The sequence below is a fragment of the Carcharodon carcharias genome, chromosome 39, assembly GCF_017639515.1.
Source record: "Carcharodon carcharias isolate sCarCar2 chromosome 39, sCarCar2.pri, whole genome shotgun sequence".
Classification (NCBI taxonomy): domain Eukaryota; kingdom Metazoa; phylum Chordata; class Chondrichthyes; order Lamniformes; family Lamnidae; genus Carcharodon; species Carcharodon carcharias.
Window position 1 is genome coordinate 1,516,301 of NC_054505.1, and position 21,104 is coordinate 1,537,404.

Below are 21,104 nucleotides of genomic sequence, written 5' to 3' on the forward strand. Positions count from 1 at the left end.
CAGGTTGTTCTTCCTGCTTTATAGGCTATTGTAGGCTATTAAACACGTGATCATTGTTTAACTTACAAAGGTTAACATTTTCTATTATGCAGCAACCACATCCATATCTCACTGCATGTTGTACAAAACTCAGAGCTGTTGCTTTAACTGTCGTGACCTCTTCACTGCCTCCCAGCCTCTGCTTCCTCTCTCATTCAATGCTTCCTGGTTTGAAGTTCTGAGCCTTGGAAGAAGGAAGGCAGCCGCCTTTCTTTCCAACTCTCATCTCTCGAAGCAGCTGGGTCTGGAGCATGGAGATAGGCATTTCGATAATGCTCTTTGGTGAGTCTTCAAGCATTATTGCACCGGCTGTACTGGGTTTCTGGTCTGTATGGTGGCTGAGTGGGTAACTAGCGCAGGGAGAATGGGACTGAGGGCAACAACTGGTTTGATGTGCATTGTATCAGGTTTCATTACCGGAGCAGAAATTGACTGTTTTGAATTCACCGTGAGGAACGGTGTAGGAGTGAATTTGTTTTTACATTTCGGGAGATGTGAGCGATTTAGATCGGAGCAGAGAACAGAAAGCGTGTCTGCTGCTGAGGGTGACCTCCTGGCCCCGTTTCCAGGCGTCGCTAAGTGGATGACTGCTGAGGGTACTGTCAGCGTCTTGTTTTATAACTTCTGTAATCAGCCTGTTTGACTGGAAAATAGCGACCGAGCTCAGAAACCAAACAATGCCATACCACCGAAGGACAGGGCAGAGAGGCGTTTGCCCTAGAACAGTGTTGAAGGCAAAGCTTCCTCTTTCGGTTAAGGGAGAGGACATGATGCAGAACCAAACACTAACGCTGCTGTTTGTGTCGGATTGTGTCCGGTCACTAGTTCAGCCGGTTAACTTGAATGATCCCCAGTGGCCCTGAATTGAATTGAACATAGGCCTATCCGTATTGGAGAAATGGTGATTGTTACCAGAAATGAAACGCTTCAATGAAGTTGGGAGACTAGAGAAATGTGTTTTTCTTTTCTATCTGTTCTCCTTTCGTTTTAGGACAGTGAAGGTTAAGGAGGAAACTGACAGGGTTATTCATAAATCTATTGATATTTGATAAAGAGCACAGGGAGATATTATATCATTTCGCAAACAGGTCTGTAATTATCAATGAATGAGTTAAAACTTCTGGGTGAAGGGCAATTAGCAGTGACATTCTCATATTGAGGATTAAATTGATCGGGAATGGTCTAACTGCAGGAACGCGGAAAGCAGATTCGACCAGAACATTGAGAAAGTATTTAAACAGAAGTGATTAATTACGGACATTAAGTTCTGATATGTGGGAGAATTTGGACAAATGTTTAAGAAAGCCAGAATAAGTAGGATGGATGAATGGCCTCCTTCTGTCATGTAATATGTCAAAATCCTCTTCTACACGTTAAAGCAATATTCGAGGTTCAACATTCACCTTTCGCTGTGTTACTGATCTCCAACAAGAGGACATACCGCCCCTACCATTGGGCATAATTTCCCTGATTCACTTACAGGATCTCGGTCAATATTCACTCCGTTATCCTTTCTCTCCGCTGTTCCACTTGGACGCGCGCATGCGCAGTTCGATGGTGAAGCTCTGCCTCGGACCCTTTCAGTGTCTGCACTGAAACGAGCGCATAATGCTGTGGGTTCCTGCAGGGCGGCCCACGTATATCGCCTCTTGGGAGTAAGCACCTTCAGGAGACATAGAGACAAATGGGAGAAGGGATGTCGTTAAAGTCCGTGAGAACACCCCGCCTTTCCCCGTCCTAAACGCGCTCAAGGGGAAATCATGTCTCGCTTTCTTTGAACCTGCACTTCTCCAAGTTAAAAATACTGATTTCGGCGATACAGCCTTTGTTGTTGGCACTGTTGCTGCATCGCTGACCATTTGCCACTTTTCTGATTCCTTTTCAAAACTGAAACTGAATTTGAGGCGCTTTTTGATATTTGTGGTTGACTTTGAGACTAAAGCCTGGACACCTCAACATTGCTGGAGAGCACACATCTTAAAATTAAACTGCAAATGGCATGTATTTCAAAGACAGTGTGTCAGGTATCTTTCATCCCAGGGGCAATCCCACATTGGAATAAACTCTCAAAGGAAATAGTCACAGCTCCGCCACTTGTAAACTTCAAGATCTATCTTTAGTAAATTTTCAGTGTAAAATTTTCATTATCAGTATTACCATTTCAGAAAGACATGCCTTCTTTTGCTACTTCTATCTGTACAAATATTGGGGGACTATGGAACTTTTCCATAGTCTGTGATGTTAGCGCACGTAAAGCAGAAACATGATTCAGGCTGAGTGGAATATTTAGAAATTCTGTGCACTCCACTACCCCTTTCGGTCTGCTAGAGTTGAACATTTCTCTGAAATCTAGATCTGCACTGTGAATGGACGTTAATGTCCTCAAACTGTGTTCCAGCTCCCTTGATGCTCTGAGTTAATCTCTGAATATCCTCATTTCCAACCATCCGTTTGCAAAAATGAAGCGTGGTATGCTTGGAAACTCCATTCTCTATTCAATTTTTCCCCGAATTGTTCATCGTTCTTTACAGCTTAGGAGGCCATGAGGGGAATTATTAAATATTTCAACTGATGCCACATGTCTAGTAAACGAGAAGAAATTCTATTGATTCTGCTTCAATGTTGTGGCCTAATAGTAATTAACTTGTGAGCGTCGATTGGTGTCATAGCTGAAGGACTCTTGCAGTATATTTTAATTCAATTTGGTTATGCACGTCCATGGTTCTCATGCACTGTTCTTCTCACTTGCCCGATTTCCATTAAGAGGAGATGCTGCCGCGACCAATCAGCCCACATCTCCGAGACAACTGATGGAAGCCAAATGTCGTGAATATTTCCTCCAAGCAGGGGAGCGAGCATGCGCTGTAGGAATGTGAAGTTCCGCCAAAATCACCACTGACTTCAGATCAAACAACCCACTCTGTGTCTGGAGACAACAATGAACAAAAGGCTGGAGGAGTAGTTTGAGTAGGCGCGGGTTTGCATTTGTGAATCAGCGTCCTCGGGACAATAAGATCAAACTGAGGGGGAGAATATTTTCCATCAGCTGGAAGCATTGTAATACATTTATTTTGAGAGATCTGACCTTACTGCCAGTAGCTCATTTCCTCTTTCTTTGTACTGAAGCTCCCTCGAGTTGAAAACACTGACTTCCTCTATGATGCTAAGTGCTGTTAATATCCCCTGTAACACAGATCATTATCAGCATCTTTGCTGATTTTTCTATCTCGTTGCCTTCTTGCCATCGAATTCTAGGTGTTTCGTGATATTCTGCAGCGTGTGTATGTTGTTGATATATCTCTAGTTGAGTATTCAGTCAGCCTTCAGGTCTGGGTCTTTCCATTAACTCCACTTCCTCGTTCACCCAGCTACGTAGGAGCATAACACTGAGATATGGATCTGCAGAATGAGCGGAGACTAATGTCGCTCAAAGAAAACAGGACTTCAGCTTTCTCCTATCCTTAGAATCTATCTCTCAATCTCCATCTTTAAAAACCCAAAATGCCACCATCAACAGCTCATCCATTCCAGAATGGAACTCCAGCACTTGCAGTAGAAAACCTGTTTGGTGATTTCAAAAGAAGTTCCATATATGAGCATATATTCCACCCAGCTGTTTTCAACCGTCCTTCAGTTAAGGGTTCACTCAGTCCAAAATGTATGTGATTTTTTAAAATTCGTTTTTTAAACTACGAATCTTCTGGAAATAACGTCTAAGAGTGAATAACTTGATTGGCCTTTCAAAGACACACTCATGGCTGGCTTATCTGAATTTCGAAGGAATATGGAAGCAGCAAGAGGCCATTCAGCTGCACTGCCTTTCAATTAGTTTATGGCTGATCCTCTACCACACCGCCATTTTCGTACACTATCTACATAACGTTTGCATCTTCTGAACCACTCAAACTATCGATGTCTGTTTAAAGATGCTCAATGAATGAACCTCCTCAGCCGTCTGGGGTAGAGAATTACAAAGAGTCACCCTCCTCTGGGTGAATAAATTCCTCCTTATCCATGTCCAAAAGAACCCGCCACCCACCCCAACTTAGGGGGAGGGCTGCAGGCAATGAGGCCTGTGGCAAGCCATTTTAATATTCGTTTCCTGCTCGGTCAGCATTTATGGCTCATCCTTATTTGCCCTTGTTCAGAGGGCATTTAAGAGTCAACTACACCATTACGGATCTGGAGTCTCATGTCGGCCGGACCAGGTGAGGACTACAGATTTCCGTCCCTGAATGACATTAATGTACCAGGTGTATTTTTCCGACATGGTTTCATTTTCATCATTACACTTCCAACTCCCGATTTACATTGAATTGAAATTTCACAATTTGCCATGGTGGGAATGGAACCAGGGTCCACAAAGCATTATCCTGGGTTTGTGGATTACTAGTCCAGTGACAATACACCGCCCCAACTCCCCCCACAAATCACTGCGTGAATAGCTGGAATGATCCGTTCATTTCTACTTTCTATTTTCTATGTGAAAACGTTTCTCAATTCATGCCAATTTATTAACCCAATGCCATTCGCACTGTTTTTTGTCCGGAATATATTGTTTTGGAGCTTGTCAAAAGCCGTGTGAAAAATCAGATGCAACACACCCAGGGGTTCCCCTTTATCGATCCTTCAGTTTACACCACTTACTAATCTCTAGCAATTTTGTCAAACATGATTTCTCTTTCATAAATCCACCTTGGCTCCGCACAACATTGGAGGTCTGCAGAGAGGTCTCGAATTTTACGTCCCTGTCTGTGTTGATGTTAGAGAATTTCATTAATTAAAAAGGTTAACACACATCAAAAGATTATAACAATGCGTTTCCATTTCATACTTTAACGCCATCCGTTCAGTTGCATCTGCTGCATTCCACTGTTCCCTTGCTCCCCACTTTTAGTCTCCTGGGCGTTCTCTCCTCCCTTAAACCTGATGCTCAGGCTTGAGAATATGACTCCCCTGTCCTGACATACATACCCATCGTGGGGTTAGTTTTAAGTGACACCCTTCCATGCCTTAATTCGCAGTGAACAGCTGGCAAGCTCCACTGCCTCTCAGAGGTTAAACCAGCTGAAATAATGACTTTCTAGTCGATTCTGGTACGTTCATACCTTCACAGAACTGCACTATGCCTGACATTACCCTTCAATTTAACCAATTGTGTTAGTGCGATGTCCCCAAATGCATCCAGACATTGGGATGCTGGAAGTTGCTTGTAAAATATTGAATAATTGTCTGTGTTTAACAGACTTGAAATCAGTTTTGATGATAATGGATGCCTGAGAATCAGCAGCTGCTGCTGTTGCCCTCAGAAAGGTGGCACTCTTAGAACGGATCAATTAAGTTTAAGTCTGAATTCATCTCAAAATATGTTCACAATATATTTCTATTCAGTGTGTTCAAATAGGATCGTCACTCTGATGTACTGTTCTTGCTGTGAGGGTTAAATTTCACTTGATCAGAAGTGAAGGGCTCCGAAGCTGAAAGCGGAGGTTTCCAGTTTTCTGTCACTTCACCCCTAACATCCATTGAAATAATTTGCATTTACAGCAAAGAAACAAACCATGCAGCTCGAAAGTGGCATGTTGTTCATGATACTCCGCACTATCCTCTTACACTCACCCAATTGGTCTGAAGAAGGTTCATATGGACCCAAAACTTTAACTCTGTTTTACACTCTACAGGTCTGCTGAGTCTTTCCAGAATTTCCTGTTTTTGTTTCAGATTTCCAGCATCCACAGTATTTTGCTTTAATCCTCCTCCCATCCTGGTTTTCCAACTTTCTCACCACTTCCTCGTTATGTTTTTCTCCCACATGTTTCCAAACAACTTTCCCTTAAAAGGCATCAATTCTGTTGGCCTCAACTGCTCCATAACGTGCCATGTTCCCTATTCTGTCCACTCCCTGGTTCAAGAGATATCTCCTGAATTTCACATTGCATATGTTGAAGTACATTCTGATTTTTCAGATTTATAGCGAGATGCTGGTGCCTCTGTGACATGACTTGGAAAATAGTGAATTTATTCTTTGGAAAAGGGAGTCAGTTGGTAGTCTGGTTAGCCCTGGATGTCCTATGTGACTACCAATCAGTTCAATGCTCCAAAGACACAGAAACGGAACATCGGACAGGTGTTAGGACACAGCTGCTGATTATTCTGTGATATTTGTTCCGTGCTTTGAAGTGGGAATGCGCGGAAGGAGGGTGAGGATCAAAGAGTTAGAAAACGTTCGAAAGGCCTGTAGGCCTGTGTCACCACTATGGTCCCCTGGCCAAGTGATCAAATCAATTTCTGCTTTCAATCTGGTTCAGATAACGTGGTGGGTAATTCAGCGTGGGCGGAGTTCATTCAGCAATGAACATCATCGGATTATTTGGAAAGTTAAATTCGAGGAAAACAATTGATCACAAGTAGGGAATATTCTGATAAATTTATTTTGAGCTATTCTGTCACTTTAAACTCATTGTCGTCACCGACAGTGACTATGTTCCTGATTCTTTGAACTGAAGCCCCTACAAGTTGAAACCGCTCCCTTCCACTCTAACGCCTCAGTGTTATTACTATCATCTTGAATAATGAACACTTTCAGAATGTTTGCTTATTTTGCAGTCAAGTTCCCAGTTTTCAGCTTGTTTGAATATACTTTGGGTTAATAGTGAGCCGGTGTCTATACTGCCGGTACAACTAAAGACTTCCAATGAATAATCCAGGCAGCGTTTCCATTTGGAAACTTGAATTAACTCTACTTCCTCATTCAGTCTGCTGAGGCTGAGCTCATCACTGAGACAGAGCTCTGCAGGGTGGGCGGAGGTTCATGACCAACAGTGCTTCGGTCTATTTTTGTGTTCAGAATTCAACTCTGAATCACCATATTCCATTGTTTCAATTCCACTGTCAACAGCTCAATCTGTTCAATATTGGAGATCTGCCGCTGGAACTCACAGGGCGTTTCTTGGTCTGGACGCATGTGGGGATCTGCAAAGATGCTCAGTGTTTGCTCACATACAACACCCAGCTGCCCCCTTTGACTGTCACTGAAGCTTTCATTCGGTCAGTAAATGAATATTTTGTCGATTGTTAAAACTTATTTCAATTGAGATCTGTCACTGGGCCAAAGGTGATACATTGGTGATCGCCATTGATTGTTGATCATATTTTCAAATGGAGACCCAAAAAAGCAAATCTGATTTCCCTCATATAAACATTATACCAGAGGAGGTCATGAGGCCCATATTTTCGTTTCTGGATTTTTAAGTGCTGTCAAATACGGTCCAATATCCCAATTTTATTTTTGCAAAGATACAAATTAGTACTAGCGAAATACATGTGCATCTTAGTAAAGTTCATATGGAAATATTTTGCGACAGAATTCTTTTGTTCCTCTCACAACGTTAACCATTCCTTGCATTTCTAAGGCCAGACGTAAGTACATTAGATCAATAGCTCAATATAAATAGGAGCAGGAATAGTGCATTCAGCCTTCGAGCCTGCTCCACCATTCAGTGAGAAAGTGGCTGATCAAATTATGGCCTTCAGTCTACTTCTCACATACATCATGATGTCCTGGGAGACCACAGGCTTGAAGATATTAATTGCCCAAGCCTCCACTACTCTCTGATGAAGATAACTCCAGGGGAAACAAATTCCTCGTAGACTACGTTTAACTAGGAGAATCTTTCTTTGTAAACTGTACTCCCTAGCTCTCTGTCCCCCTACATATGAACGTTTTGTTAGTACCTCAGCTGTAAAACACACAGTGCCTTGCATGCTTCCATGCGATCATCCCCCATGTTTCTAAGCACGATAGAGAATAGGCCCATTCTACTCAGCTTTTGCTGAAGGAAATCTCCTCGGCCCAGCTATCAAGGGAAGTTGCGTGAGCTGCTCCTATGCAAGCAGATGCTTCCTTACGTTAGGAGATCCATATTGTAGACAATACTCTTGTTGTGGCCTCACGAATGCTCTGTTCATTTGCAGCGAGATTCGCTACATTTCAAGTCAATCTACTTTGTCCAAAACTGTCCATATTTCAAAGTCTTTCATTGGTCGTTTTGTACATTCATTATAATCCTCTGTGATTCATGTACAAGAGTACCCAGATCCCTCTCTACCAGGTCGTTTGCAGTCTTTCCCCATTGTAATCATTATTCTGTGTTTTTCCATTTTTTTCCGCTAGGTGGAAAAGTTCACATTTTCCCAGGTCTTCTCCAAATGATATAATTGATGGCCAGTCACTCAGCTGCTTTTATGCTTTGCAGGCTCACTGCATCATCATCACAACGTGCTTTCCTGCCTACCTTTGCATCCTTACAGACTGGGTTACAGTGCAGCCCCGGTCCATCAGTCAAGCATTCATATTGTTGGTAAATACCAATCCTCTACACTTGGCCATATATCACTCAGAAGACCACAAGTTCTTATTTTGTGCCACTTTTGTTAATGTAGCGAATTACGGTTTACAAATCCGAATGCACAGCATCTACGGTTTCCCATTTTTCCAGTCTGCTTGTTTCATCCTCAAAGAGCATCTACATTTGCAAAACACGATCCCTCTTAAATCATCATGTTGACTCCTCCTGATTATCGTATCATTTTCTAAACACCCTGCTAGCAATTTCTTAATAATTAACTCTCCAAGGTTCCTTGATATTTCTTGTTTTCCTACTTCTTAGAATATGGCTTTTACATTTGCCATTTTCCAAGCAGCTGGGAACTTACCAGAATCAAGGGGAGATTAGAGGATTTCAACCAATGCATCCACTATCACTGCTGTCCCAGCTTTTATGAGCCCAGGGTGCAGGCCATCAATTCGAGGAGCCTTGTCAGTCTTTAGTTCCATCGGTGCTACCTATACTTATTCTCCAGTAATCGTGCTTGTTCTAGCTTCCTCCTTCTTGATTTTCTTCCATGACATTTTTTTGCCTTCTACTGCGGATACAGATTTTAAAATATGTGTTCAAAATATTTGCCATTTCCTTATTTTCAATTAATAATTTTACAGTCTACCCATCTAAATGACCAATTCTCCCTTTGTATATTTAAAAATTCTCTTTTTAAAATTACCTTTGGAAGCCCTTTTTCCGTCTATTTCATACTGCTTTATGGGACGTTAATCATCAATCCGTTGGAATTATGTGCTATATCTCTGTGTTATGGGATTCAAAGACATTGTGTGGATTATGTGGTATTGGTATTGGAAGTGGCTTTCATGAAATTATACGAATAAATGAGTGGAGGAAGATTCAGTATGTAACTCCACTAAATTTGGTGGCCTTTTATCAAATAATTAATCAAAGTATTTAATATCGCTTTTCAAAATGTATTTTCCATCAATGTGTTTAAGCATGTCTGTCTCTGATCCACTGCATTTCCAGTCAAGTGTTAAATTGCTATTTGTCTGAGATGATGTGTTTCTGATATGAAACCATGTTTTCCGTTGCAAACACTTGCTGTCACTCTGATACTCAGCCGGGTACATTATCAAACACTTCACCTATTGGGATTTAATTTCCTTCCACTCTCTATTACGTTCATACAGAAAGTTTCATGTATATAACGGTTAGTAACCTGCTCTTTTCATCCTTTAGTGTCTTGACTTGGTCACATCCTTGATGCTGAGATATAGATCTGTAAAGAGAGCGGTGTCTGATGTACTTCAGTTCACATATTGCAACAGCTGCCGTTTATGCTAAACATTTATCGTGTTACGTTCATTTCTTCCAATATAAAAGTCCGCTGTCAGTGCATCAAGACATTTCATAATGTTTCAAAAAGACTCAGACAGACAGAGAAGGACAGAAGCACAGACAGTGACAGACACGCAATCAAAGACTGGCACACAGACAGAGACAGCACAAAGCCAGAGAGACGCACACAGTCAGTTACACACAAGCATAGACAGAGACAGAATCAGAAACAGAGGCGATGGCAGAGGCAAAGACAGTGACTGGCACAGAGTCAAGAAAGCTGCATCAACAGTTTCAGACACACTGACGGAGACAGAGGCTCAGACCTAGACATACACAGACAAAGACACACACACAGACAGTAACAGAAACACACATAGTGACAGGCAAACAGTTAGTGACAGAAAGACAAACAGTTCCACATGAACCCAGTCGCAGACAAGCAAAAAGTAACATGACATAGGCAGAGTCAGAATCATAGTCAGCAAGAGCCATACGGACTGTGAAAGGCACACGGAAAGAGGCATGCACTCAGGCAGGCACATAGACAGAGACAACAACACAGGCAAGGTACACAGGAGGAAGGACAGGGGCAGACAGACACAGACAAACACATAAAGACAAACACGGACAAACACAATGACAGACACAGGTGCACAGACAGAGGCATAGAGACACAGACAGGGACAGGCACACAGACAGAGACAGACACACAAACAGTGGCACAAATGAACAGACAAACATACACGGAGACATTGTCACTTACAGGAATAGGCACACAGACAGAAGCCACTACACAGACATAGACAGATACAATGACAGAGACAGACACAAAGATAGAGACTGTGATACAGACAGAGACACCCAGAGAAAAAGAGAAAAATACACGATTTGAGGCAGACACACAGATGAAGAGACAAAGAAATGGAGATGACCAGAGTGCGAGGCACACACAGACTGATGCAGATACAGAGGCAGAGGCAGACACACAGACAGAGAAACTGACAGAGACAGACACACAGACTGAGTCAGATGCATAGAGCGAGACAAGCACCCAGACAGAAACAGTCACAGATGCTGAGACAATTGCATACCCTTACCCACAGAGAAACATTTTTGACCTGGCCCTCGCTCATTGTTTAATTTCCCTCACATTTGCCGCTCTTTATACTGTGGGGTATCCACGGGAATGATGTGGCCTGAAGGTAAACGGCCGTTAATCAATCATGGAGAGATAGAGGGAACTCTCCATGTTAAAACATCCGTCACACACTCCCTATGGAAGATCCACACTCCGAACCCCCAGATTGGGATTGTAAAAGTGAAGACCCTCAACTCTATTACAATTTTGGACAATCTCCTTTATAAACGTTTAAATGGCCTGGAAATCCTTTCTAAAGTGGTTTGCTTAAATATGCCCACCATAACTCAGCTGCGGTATAACCGCTGATTCAATTATGCTTTTGAAATTCACCTCTTTCCTTTCTTCTCTTTGATATATATATATTTTAAAAGTACATAGCCAGTAAGTTTTTTTTAAATTCTTTCACTGATTCTTCAAATTCTCCTGCCCCTTGAAGGCTTCGAATTTGTGAACTCACTTCTCAGTGTCAAATGTTAGGTAGTTGGTCTCCAGTTCCCTGCCTCCTTTCTGGAAAATAGAAGTTCCATTCCCAATTATCAAAGCAGCTGTTACATTTCAGAATCTAGGGAAATTTGCAAGATTCCAAGCAGTGCATCCTTCACAGTCATTGGGACAAAATCCTGGAATTCCTTCCTTACAGTACTGTGGGTGTACCGCCGGCACATGAAATACAGTGTTTCAAAAGGGCAGCTCACTACCATCTGCTCAAGTGCAATTGGGGTTGGGCAATACATTCTGGACGAGCCCGCAACTTCCGCATACCATGAATCAATTAAAAATGTATATGTCGCAGCTGCTCCTTGTTTTAAGACCCAAGGATGCAAGCCACAAGATTGCCGAAGTCTTGTCAGTCTTTTGCTGCACCAGCTTTTTCTCCACTGATTACGTTTGATTTATTTTAGACTTTCTTGATGTTCTACTATTGTTTAGATATCTCTATGTCATCCACAGTAAATACAGATTTAAGCAAAGCTTATTCAAAAGTCAGTTAGTCACTTGATTCCCTTAATTAAATCGCCAGTCTCCCTCCCACCCCCCCAACCCCGCCTTCAGGGACGAATTCTCACTTTGGCTGTTATCTTCCTTTTCGCATATTTAATGAAGGATTTTTTTCTGTCTGTGAATAGACTATGAAATGGCGCTCGAATCCTCAACTCGTTGGCATAATGTAATTTGTCTGCGCTGCTTTGCGGAATGTTTAATAACTGATATGTATTTGAAGTACCTTACATTACCTTGTTTCAATAATTGAGTGCAGGATGATTCCGTCTGTTTGTCTGCAAAACTGGTGTTGTTTTATCACAGGAAAAAATATTTAATCTGTTCAAAGAATTTAGCAAACTTACTTACAATTTATTTTCATTCCATGTGTTTCAAGACGTGTCTGTCCGTGATCTATTGCTCCGAATATCAAGGGTTACATTGCTTTGTTTCTGAGATGATGCGATTCTGCAGTAAAAAACAAATGTTTCTGTTATAAAAACTCACATTCTGCGTAAACTTCAGACAGTTACATATCCAAATGTTTAATCTATTGATATTTAATTTTCTTTCACTATCCATTTCATTGATATGCGAAATGCGATGCCTGTGACAGTCAGTAAACTTCTCTTGTACGTCAATTAAAACATTTCTCGGCTCCCCTCATTCAGACGGCACCTTCTTTAGTCGGCTGGAGTTGGTCACATCATTGTGATAGAGGTCTGTATAGTGGCGGCGACTAACGTCCAGATATAAATACATTGCAGCAGCTGCTATTTCTGCTCAAATTTTATCATGTACCTTCCCAATTTTTTTTTTTAATTTGAGAGGCTACTGGTAATGCATTAATTCATTCCATACCAGTGCTCGCAGAAAGGGACAGAGGCTCAGACAGAGACAACAGGTAGACAGGGATAGGCACATACACAGAGTCAGGCACATACACAAATTTAGTCACACAGATTCAGATACCACGATCAACATACAGGCATAAATACAGAAATAGAGGCACGTGTAGAGATAGACACACCGTTAGAGCCTTTCACATAGACATAGACAAACATAGAGAGAGATTCAACCACAGATATACGGAGAGATAAACTCTCACAGGCAGAGAAAGACACAAAGAGACAGACATAGAGAGAGACGCATACGCACAAAGTGAGAGAGACACGCAGACACACAGTGTCTGATACACAGGCAAAGAAGGTTATACAAAGTTTATTTAACCGCAGAGAAAATGTTAAGATTCTCGAGGCCCTGGCGCACTGTTTCTTCACTGTGAGCTCAGTGGCATCGTGTGACAGCTGAATCTTGAATGTAAATGGCAAATGATGAGAATCGAGAGATAGAGACAGGGCTGAATTTGAAGACATTGATCTCCCTGATCTTGCGTCCTTCTCCCAAGCCAGCCTGAGTGGGATCGGAATGCCAGAGAAATCAGGACCTCACTGCACATCCCCTCATCCCTCCAATGCCGCTTGTCAACATACACAGACAGCACCATGTTCCCCCAGATCCCCATTTGCTTTATTTTCAAATCGTTCGAAATCTGGGGCATCTGCTTAACGACCCTCTCGCCAGTGGATACAATTTCTCCCTATTTAACGATTTTGAAACATCCAGCATGTGTTTCTCTCGTGTCGGTGCAGAATCGATTGGCCGAAGGGCCGTTTCTGCATTGTGTGATTCTATCATTTTGTGATGTGTCCTCATAGCCTTCTCTGTTCTTTATCAGTCTGTGTGTCTGTCTCAGTCCGTGTGCCTGAGTCTATGTGTTCCGGTATTGAATTTCACGCAATTAGGAGAGGGATCCCATCTTTTTCTATCTCTCCACTTAACTGATGCCCGTTCATTCCTGGAACCAATGTGTCAAATCAACTTTCCACACTTTCCAAGTCTTTGACATCCTCCCTAAACTTTATGCCAGATTGGAGATAATATCCCAAATAAGGCCTAGCCGATGATTTATGTCTTTTTTGAGAATCACTTCCTTCCTTTTGTATTTTTGGCGCTGATGTTTCGACCTACAATTCCTGCAAGTTTTTTTTTTGCTGAGAGAGTTCCAAAGACCCACGACCCACTCAGAAGAAAAAAAATCGCCTCATCTCCGTTTTAAATGGGCGAACTCTTATTTTTAAACTTTGACCTCTAGTCCATGATTGTCTCACAAGGGGAATCATCCTCTCCACAGCCATGCTTTCAAGAGTCCTCAGAATCTTATATGTTTCAATCAAGTCTTTCTAACTCTTCTGAAATCCTTTGGTTAAATGAATGGATTGTCCAACCTTTCCTGGTATCAGTCTGGTAATCCTTCTCTGAACTGCTTCCAACCTGTTTCCGCTGTCTTATAATATTGGAGCATGTGAACTCCATTCCTGCACACTTTGGAATACTTTCACAATTTTATTCAGCTTGTCTTTTCTCCTGTGTCGTCTCTAATGCAGCAACTCACACTTCTCTTAATGAAACCTCATCTGCATTTCACCAGGCCGCCCTTTGTCTCTTCAAATCTCCTTCTGTGGCCTTCACTGTTAACTAAAATTTCAATGTCACTACAATTTCAGTTGTGCCAGAAGTTGACATGTTCGGCATCGAAAATACAGACCAGGAAACTGAATAGGATATAGGAAAATGATTAGGTCATTCAGCACTTCAAACTTGTGACATAATTTAATTAGATCATAGCAAAAGTCAGGTGGAAGCGTTGATGTAATTACTTGATCCGTGATTCTGGTTGTTGTGTTCGGAAACAGGGGTTCAAATCACCATGCAGGCAGTGGTGCTGCTATTTAATAAATCATTTACAATGACCAAGCAGTTGTTGTCAAATCGGGAAAAAATCTGACCTGGGCCCAGGCACCCAACAATGTCTTTACTTCTTAAAAGTTTTCAAGCACAATTGGATCCTAAATAATTTTCCAGCCAATGATGTCCTCATTCCATTAACGAACGTAAAACAAATAAGTCCCACATGTAGCCTTTGATCCATATCAAATTATATTAAAATTTGTAAAAAAATAAAGCATTGTCCTCGCATATTACAGAAGATAGTTCCAACTTTATACCGCCCTATATTCGAAGGTTTACTCCTGAAGGCTCTGGACCTATTGCCTTGCCTGTCCATTCCAGTCCCACGCTGCAGTTGAGTGGGTAGAGTGGAAATAGTCTTGTTCTACTGAGAGCAGAAAAAAAGGTTTGAGGCGAGATTTGATGATGTTGAAAATTACGATTCTTTTTGACGGAATGGATAAGAAAAAAATGTTTCCAGTGGTGGAAGAGTCGGTAACCAGAGGGCACACAGTTGAACATGATTGGCAAAAGAACCAAAGGGGCCATGATGGGGACAAAAGTCTGCACAAACAGCGATGTGTTATGATCTGGAATGCACCTCCTGAAATGGAATTATGAACCTTTGAAAGATGATTGGACAATTGCCTGTGCAGATGGCAGAAAACATGTATATTAGGAATAGCAGGAAGTGGGATTAATTGCAAAGCTCTACAAACAGGCTGGAAAGTGTACAATGAGAGGAAGGGCCTTCTCTGTACTGCATTGCATCATTTTCTGATTCCAGGGTAAAGGCAAGGTATTAGTCTTCATTTAATCAATTCATATTCTCTCATTTCAGTGGCTTTTGCTGTTCAGCGGAGCGTGTCTAAATGTAAGTATCAAAATTTCTCTCTGAAGTCCTGACATTGAATAATTAATGTCTTTACTGTTCAATCAATAAGTTTGATTTAATGGAAATGAGTTTGATTGCTGTAACCAATGGTGTTTTAACATTGATAACTGCAAAGCAGCATGCATTCTAGCAGTTGCCGGTGCAATAATGCAATGGAAAAATGTGCTTTTTGACACCTTATCCCATTCCATTTCTGTGCCGAGGATGCCGAGGCAACAATCCAGTTTTCCACATTGTCACAGATCAATGCTCCAATGAATGTTAAAATGATTTCAAAATGTATTTGAATGCCCCATTCAAAGTCCCCACATTTGCTATAAGGACAGAGGAAGCCATTGTATCCTTTATATCTGTTCTGTCTTCCTATGCCAGCTTGGCTGGACTATTGGTTCTCTCCTTTGATTAGCTTTGGTTACATTACCCTTAACTACATAGATTAAACAGGAAACTATCAATTTACCTGGGCTCTGGAGCTATTCTGCAGTAGCCTGTTCAAGTATTTCCTCCACTCAGTGCTTTCTGTCAAAATCATCATTGGAAGTGTTGTTTCACTTTGGCATTTATTTCTCCTCGTTCTGCACAAGGAACTATTGGACACAGAATCGCTCTATCCCGTCCAGGAAACAGCTAATTTACCTGAAACACATCTATTTCGTCCATTTATCTTCTACGCTCAGCATTGTACATGTAGACTGCTGTCATAATTCACACCAAGTAGCCTGGAATTGTTTCTCTAATTCTTCAGAGGTCTAATCTCACAAATGTCGCCCCTGTCCACTGAGCCAAGACTGCGCCACCATCGAGAATTTTTCAATGGATCAAACAGAGCAACTGTCGCTTTCCATCTCGAATCTTGGCTCACTCAGTTAAAATACACGCGTTATTCAATTCTATGCAGTGTGTTTTCCTATTAGCTTTGACTGAGACCTTGTTCAGTAAAGTCGCACCCCGTTCTCCTGATGGCAACTTTTCCCTGACACACCGGAGCTGTTTCTGTCGCACTGCAGTACTTATTCTGAGCGTTCAATACCCTTTAGTGCTCCCTTGTCACCTTCCCCTCCATCCAACACCATTATTCACACTTTATTTTGTATAATCCGTAGTTGTCCACCCAACACCAATTCCTTCTGACAGACTCACAGCAACACCAGTTTGCTTTCATTTATATAGCGGCTTTAACGGAGTATCACGGCCCAAGGCGCTTCACGTGAACCAGCATGAAACGATATTAGACACCATGTAACGGACGGAGATTTTAGGGCCGGAGGCCAAATTCTATGCCGAACAAGCAGGTATGAAGGTGTATCCTAAAGTAAAGCAGGGAAAGGTGACACAGTGCAGCGAGGAAAGTCCAAAGCTTCGGGCCCCCAGGCAGCTGAATACGCCAATTATGGAGCGATGGAAATCTCAAGCGGCCGGAACAAGTGGAGCGCAGAGATGACGGAGGGCAGGGGTGATTGGAGGAGATTACACAGATAGAGAGGCTTCGAGGGCCATGGGGGGATTTCACAACAAGAATGAGCTTATTGTGAAATCTCGGCTTCCCTTCATGGGCTGGCGACGTGGGAAAATGTATTTCTCTTTGAACCGGTGTCATGTAACAATGGAGCTTGTTGCGAATGAAAAGAGCGGACAGCTGATGTTTAGTTAATTTCAAGTTTACACCCGGTGGAATATGTGGGTTTCGTCAAGTTGCAGGTGGAATAGTCATGGCTGCAGGTGACAAGAGCAGATCAAAGGACGCGGAGGTGGAATCAGGTGATGCCACTGAGGCGGATATAAGTGTTCATAGTGATGGAGCGTGTTAGGTCAACTCAGGGTCAAAGGTGGCACTAACGTTGTAAAGTGGCTCTCTCAGTGCCTGATTTTGTCCAGGGAGCGGGATGAAGTTGATGGCTTGGAATGGGGCCACTGGGGTGAGGGCTAAGTGTCTGGGGGGGGTCTAATCCCACGTCCTGCTTCCCATCAGCATTTTTGGTTTAGCAACACATCGCCTTCTGCATCGCCTCAGAGGCACGCCAAATCAGATTCTCAAAGGCAATGAGGGATGGGCAACAAATGTCAGCCTGGCCAAATGCAATCACTTCGGAATGATTGAATAATACTTCCGGTTCACAAGAGCAACTCCGTTGTTCGAATTCAAATCCAAACTGTTTAAAGAAGAATTTCATTATGTTTAGTCACATTTTCTCCTCGGCCAAATTGACTATAAATATTGAAAGCTCATCAAACAAACTCTTCCATTCACTTGTATGCCAGGGTAACATTTCTCATTAAACGTCCAACTTGAAAGACAGCTCCAACTGATTTTGTTTCTTTGGCGCGACTATTTGATTTCCAATATCTCAAAAGTAGCTGTTTGCAACGCCCGGAATTACTGAAACCCATCGTGTTACTTCAAATATCACACTATTTCTCAGTTTACAAATCACTAAACATCATTTTGTTCCAGCTCATTTCCGATGGAATCATCTTCCTTCAGCACGAACTGAGTCACTAAATTTCCACTGTTACTGAAATCCTGGAGATCCATTCCTAACAGACCTTTATGTTATTTCTTCCACAGATGCACGAAGAAATCCAAAGATATCATTTGACCAACCGACTGGTGTTTACTTAGAAACAGAGGATGTCACCATTACGTGCACTGTGCAGGCAATGATGATAAGCTATTATGATAAAGCCTTCTGCATTTACAAGGATAATCAAGTACTCAGCCGTTCTCCTGTTTCCAAACAGCGTGAACGTGCAATGTTCTCGATTCCTGCTTTTAACCATGGAGGGCGGTATCAATGCGGATATTGTTCTGGGATTTCACAGTTCTTTTCCCCAATGAGCGAAGCTGTGATGGTTACTGTAGCAGGTGAGTGACAAGGAACAGAGATTGTGAACAATGATTTTTTTCAAAGTCATTGCGACTTCCAAAACTCCATGTGCTAATTGCTGTCAGAAAATAGAACTGTAGATAATAGAAGTGAGGGGTAAGATGGAAAGACCTTGGATTTCATTGCTTAGTTCCTGTCATATTCCATGAAAGCCAGAGCCCTGAGTGAGTCAGACCTGACTGTATTGCTGAGGTAACGAGAGGAGTTAGGGCAGCATGAGGAGCGTGTGAATGTACGAAATCATCTGAAGTATTCTGGCATTGCGGAAATGGACCATTGTTGCGTGACATCACACTGTAACTACAGATCGAGTTGGGTCGTTTATCATGGCAAAGTGACAGCATTGAGGCAGCGTTACACTGTCGGAGTGACATGTATATACTCTAGGATTTGATCATGGAAATGCACACAGGCGCTCCCCAGCAACGCCCCCCGGCCATGCATCCCAACCCCTCCCCGCCCTCTGCGTTCCCGGTGTAAGTAATGAGGGAGTGCTGCATTGCTGGAGGTAGATTTATATACTCTAGGACTTGAGCCCCAAAATCCAGCACGACATTCCTCCGGCGACAGTAACTCCAGCATTGAAGTTCCCTGACACAGTTAGAGTAAAGTGTGAGAGCTGCAATTTAGCAGGACCGTGCTTAAGATGAGACAGTGACAAACCTCTGGTGCACCGAATCTCAGGTGCCTGGACGTGGTATCACTTGCCTTCACCTCACAGAACATTAATCAGAAGTCCTGTCCTCTCCTGTCTCCTGTGTGGCAATATGAATCTATCAGAACACATCACTCAACATGTGCACACAATTCGGTCATTGTCTCATTATTCTTTATATGAAAAGATAATCAACCTCTGACCTCTTATCAAATCGTCACAAAGGACAACATTAAAACATTCATAGTGCCCGATACAGAAAAAGGTGGGAAGGGAGTTGGAATTCCAGTTCAGTCAATCTGTGAATTTCACGAAAGCAGGTGAATGAGGAGGAACAGCGAATTGTCTATTCAATCAATCCTGGTAATTTAATAAGAAGCCAGTTTTCACATTCTCTAACACTCAGCGGGACATTATATTCATCTCTTGTCTAATCCTGATCCAATACATTGACTCATCACTGCCAGTGTCACCATTAATCACAGAATGAGAAAATTCAACAGCACAGACCGGAGCACTCGGCCTCTCAACTGTTTTTTTCATTTGTTCACGGTTTGTGGCTAGAAATGAAAAGGCAGAGCTCGATTGCATCTTTTTAGTTGCCCTTTTAAAGCTGTTATATTCGCTCCGAAGTATTTGTCTAAAACATCTGACAAATTATCCCTTAGCAATGTTCATCCAGTTCCGTTTGAAGGTTTGTGTTGAATTTAATTTTAGCACAAGTAATTCCCAGAATAGCTGCCCCTTTGAAGGTGGTGATGAGCCTACTCCTTGACCATCTGCAATCCTTCAGGTACATTGAGGAACGCACGCACACGAAACGCCCGGGCACGCGCACACTTGCACAAAGGCAGACAAACACACGCACACAAACGCATTCAGGCACAAGTACAGACATACATATACACAAGCACACGCACTCACAAAAACTCTCAAACGCAGACTCTCAAACACACACACACACACACACGCAATGATTGCACGCATACACACAGGAACATATAGCAATACACAGATAATTAGAAAGGCTAAAAAGCAGCTGAAATTGTGTCGCAATATTGAAACGAGAATCTGCTTCTGAAATTGCGCTTTGAAATGTATTATTTATTTGGTCATTTCAATCAGCGCGCCAACTCACAGTTGATCGAAAATTTTCCGTTGATGTAAACACCATCATTCGGCATGGTTCAATTTACTTTATCGCACCAACAATTATTGTATAGTACTCTCGTGCGATTCATTATAATAGTGTTGCCAATTTTATTTTAATTTTTATCACTGAGCCGCTAAGAAAACCACCGATAACACTTAATCAATCGAAAGGGCTATGTTTAATAAAAAAGACTTTAACCATGACGTGCACTGTGACTGGAGATGATAGGGAGAAACCCGTCAATTTTTACAAAGATGAAGAACTCCTGGCAAATGCCAATACTGGGTCTTTGCCGGCTGCTGGTAGAAGTAGCAAAGCGCGAGACCGATATGCATACGGAATTTCCATTGGTGGTCGGCATCTGACATCCCCAAAGAGCAAGGCTGTGACCGTTACTACCACAGGTGAGTGACAGAGAACAGAGACTGTTGACATGAATCTACACTGAACTTGGCACTTTGACAAACTCCGATTATTGCAACTAAATGAAGCGGTCAGTGTTTGAGGAGAGGAGTGTTTCAGAAATCCATTGACTCCATTGCTCAAGCCCTGACACTTTCCCTGAAAAAATGGGCCCTGAATTCACCGGCTGGGCATCAGCTACAACTCCAAGTGTTGAGATTGGAGGCGGAGGAAAGCAGGAGGTGGATGTGAGTGGACAGTCAGCAGCTGAAGGATCCTGTCACTGACTGAGGGGGCGTCCATTGTTGGGTGACGTCACGGTATATCTCGGCATTAGGCTACGCTCTTTCTGACATCATGTTGTGCCCGAATGTCCAACCACGGCCATTGAGCCGGTCACACAATAGAGGAACAACATTGCAAAAAACACATGTGCTGGGGCATGCTCTACCACCAAATCACTTCACCGTTTGCCTT

At 42.4% G+C, this 21,104-nt stretch overlaps 1 protein-coding gene across 4 annotated transcripts in view; it reads left to right on the forward strand.

The window, feature by feature from the left end:
* Positions 1-207: 207 nt before the first annotated feature.
* The window catches only part of LOC121273112 (basement membrane-specific heparan sulfate proteoglycan core protein-like), a 34,617-nt gene continuing 13,720 nt past the window's right edge, over positions 208-21,104 (forward strand). For 2 of the 4 annotated variants that reach the window (XM_041180086.1, XM_041180089.1), the window contains exons 1-3: positions 208-321; positions 15,479-15,511; positions 18,099-18,395. In XM_041180086.1, coding sequence (XP_041036020.1) covers positions 291-321; positions 15,479-15,511; positions 18,099-18,395 — 361 coding nt within the window. In that variant the 5' untranslated portion in view covers positions 208-290. Of the gene's footprint in view, positions 322-6,937; positions 7,087-15,478; positions 15,512-15,714; positions 16,825-18,098; positions 18,396-21,104 lie in introns of those variants that run through there. The other 2 variants (XM_041180087.1, XM_041180088.1) reach the window with 2 other exon arrangements.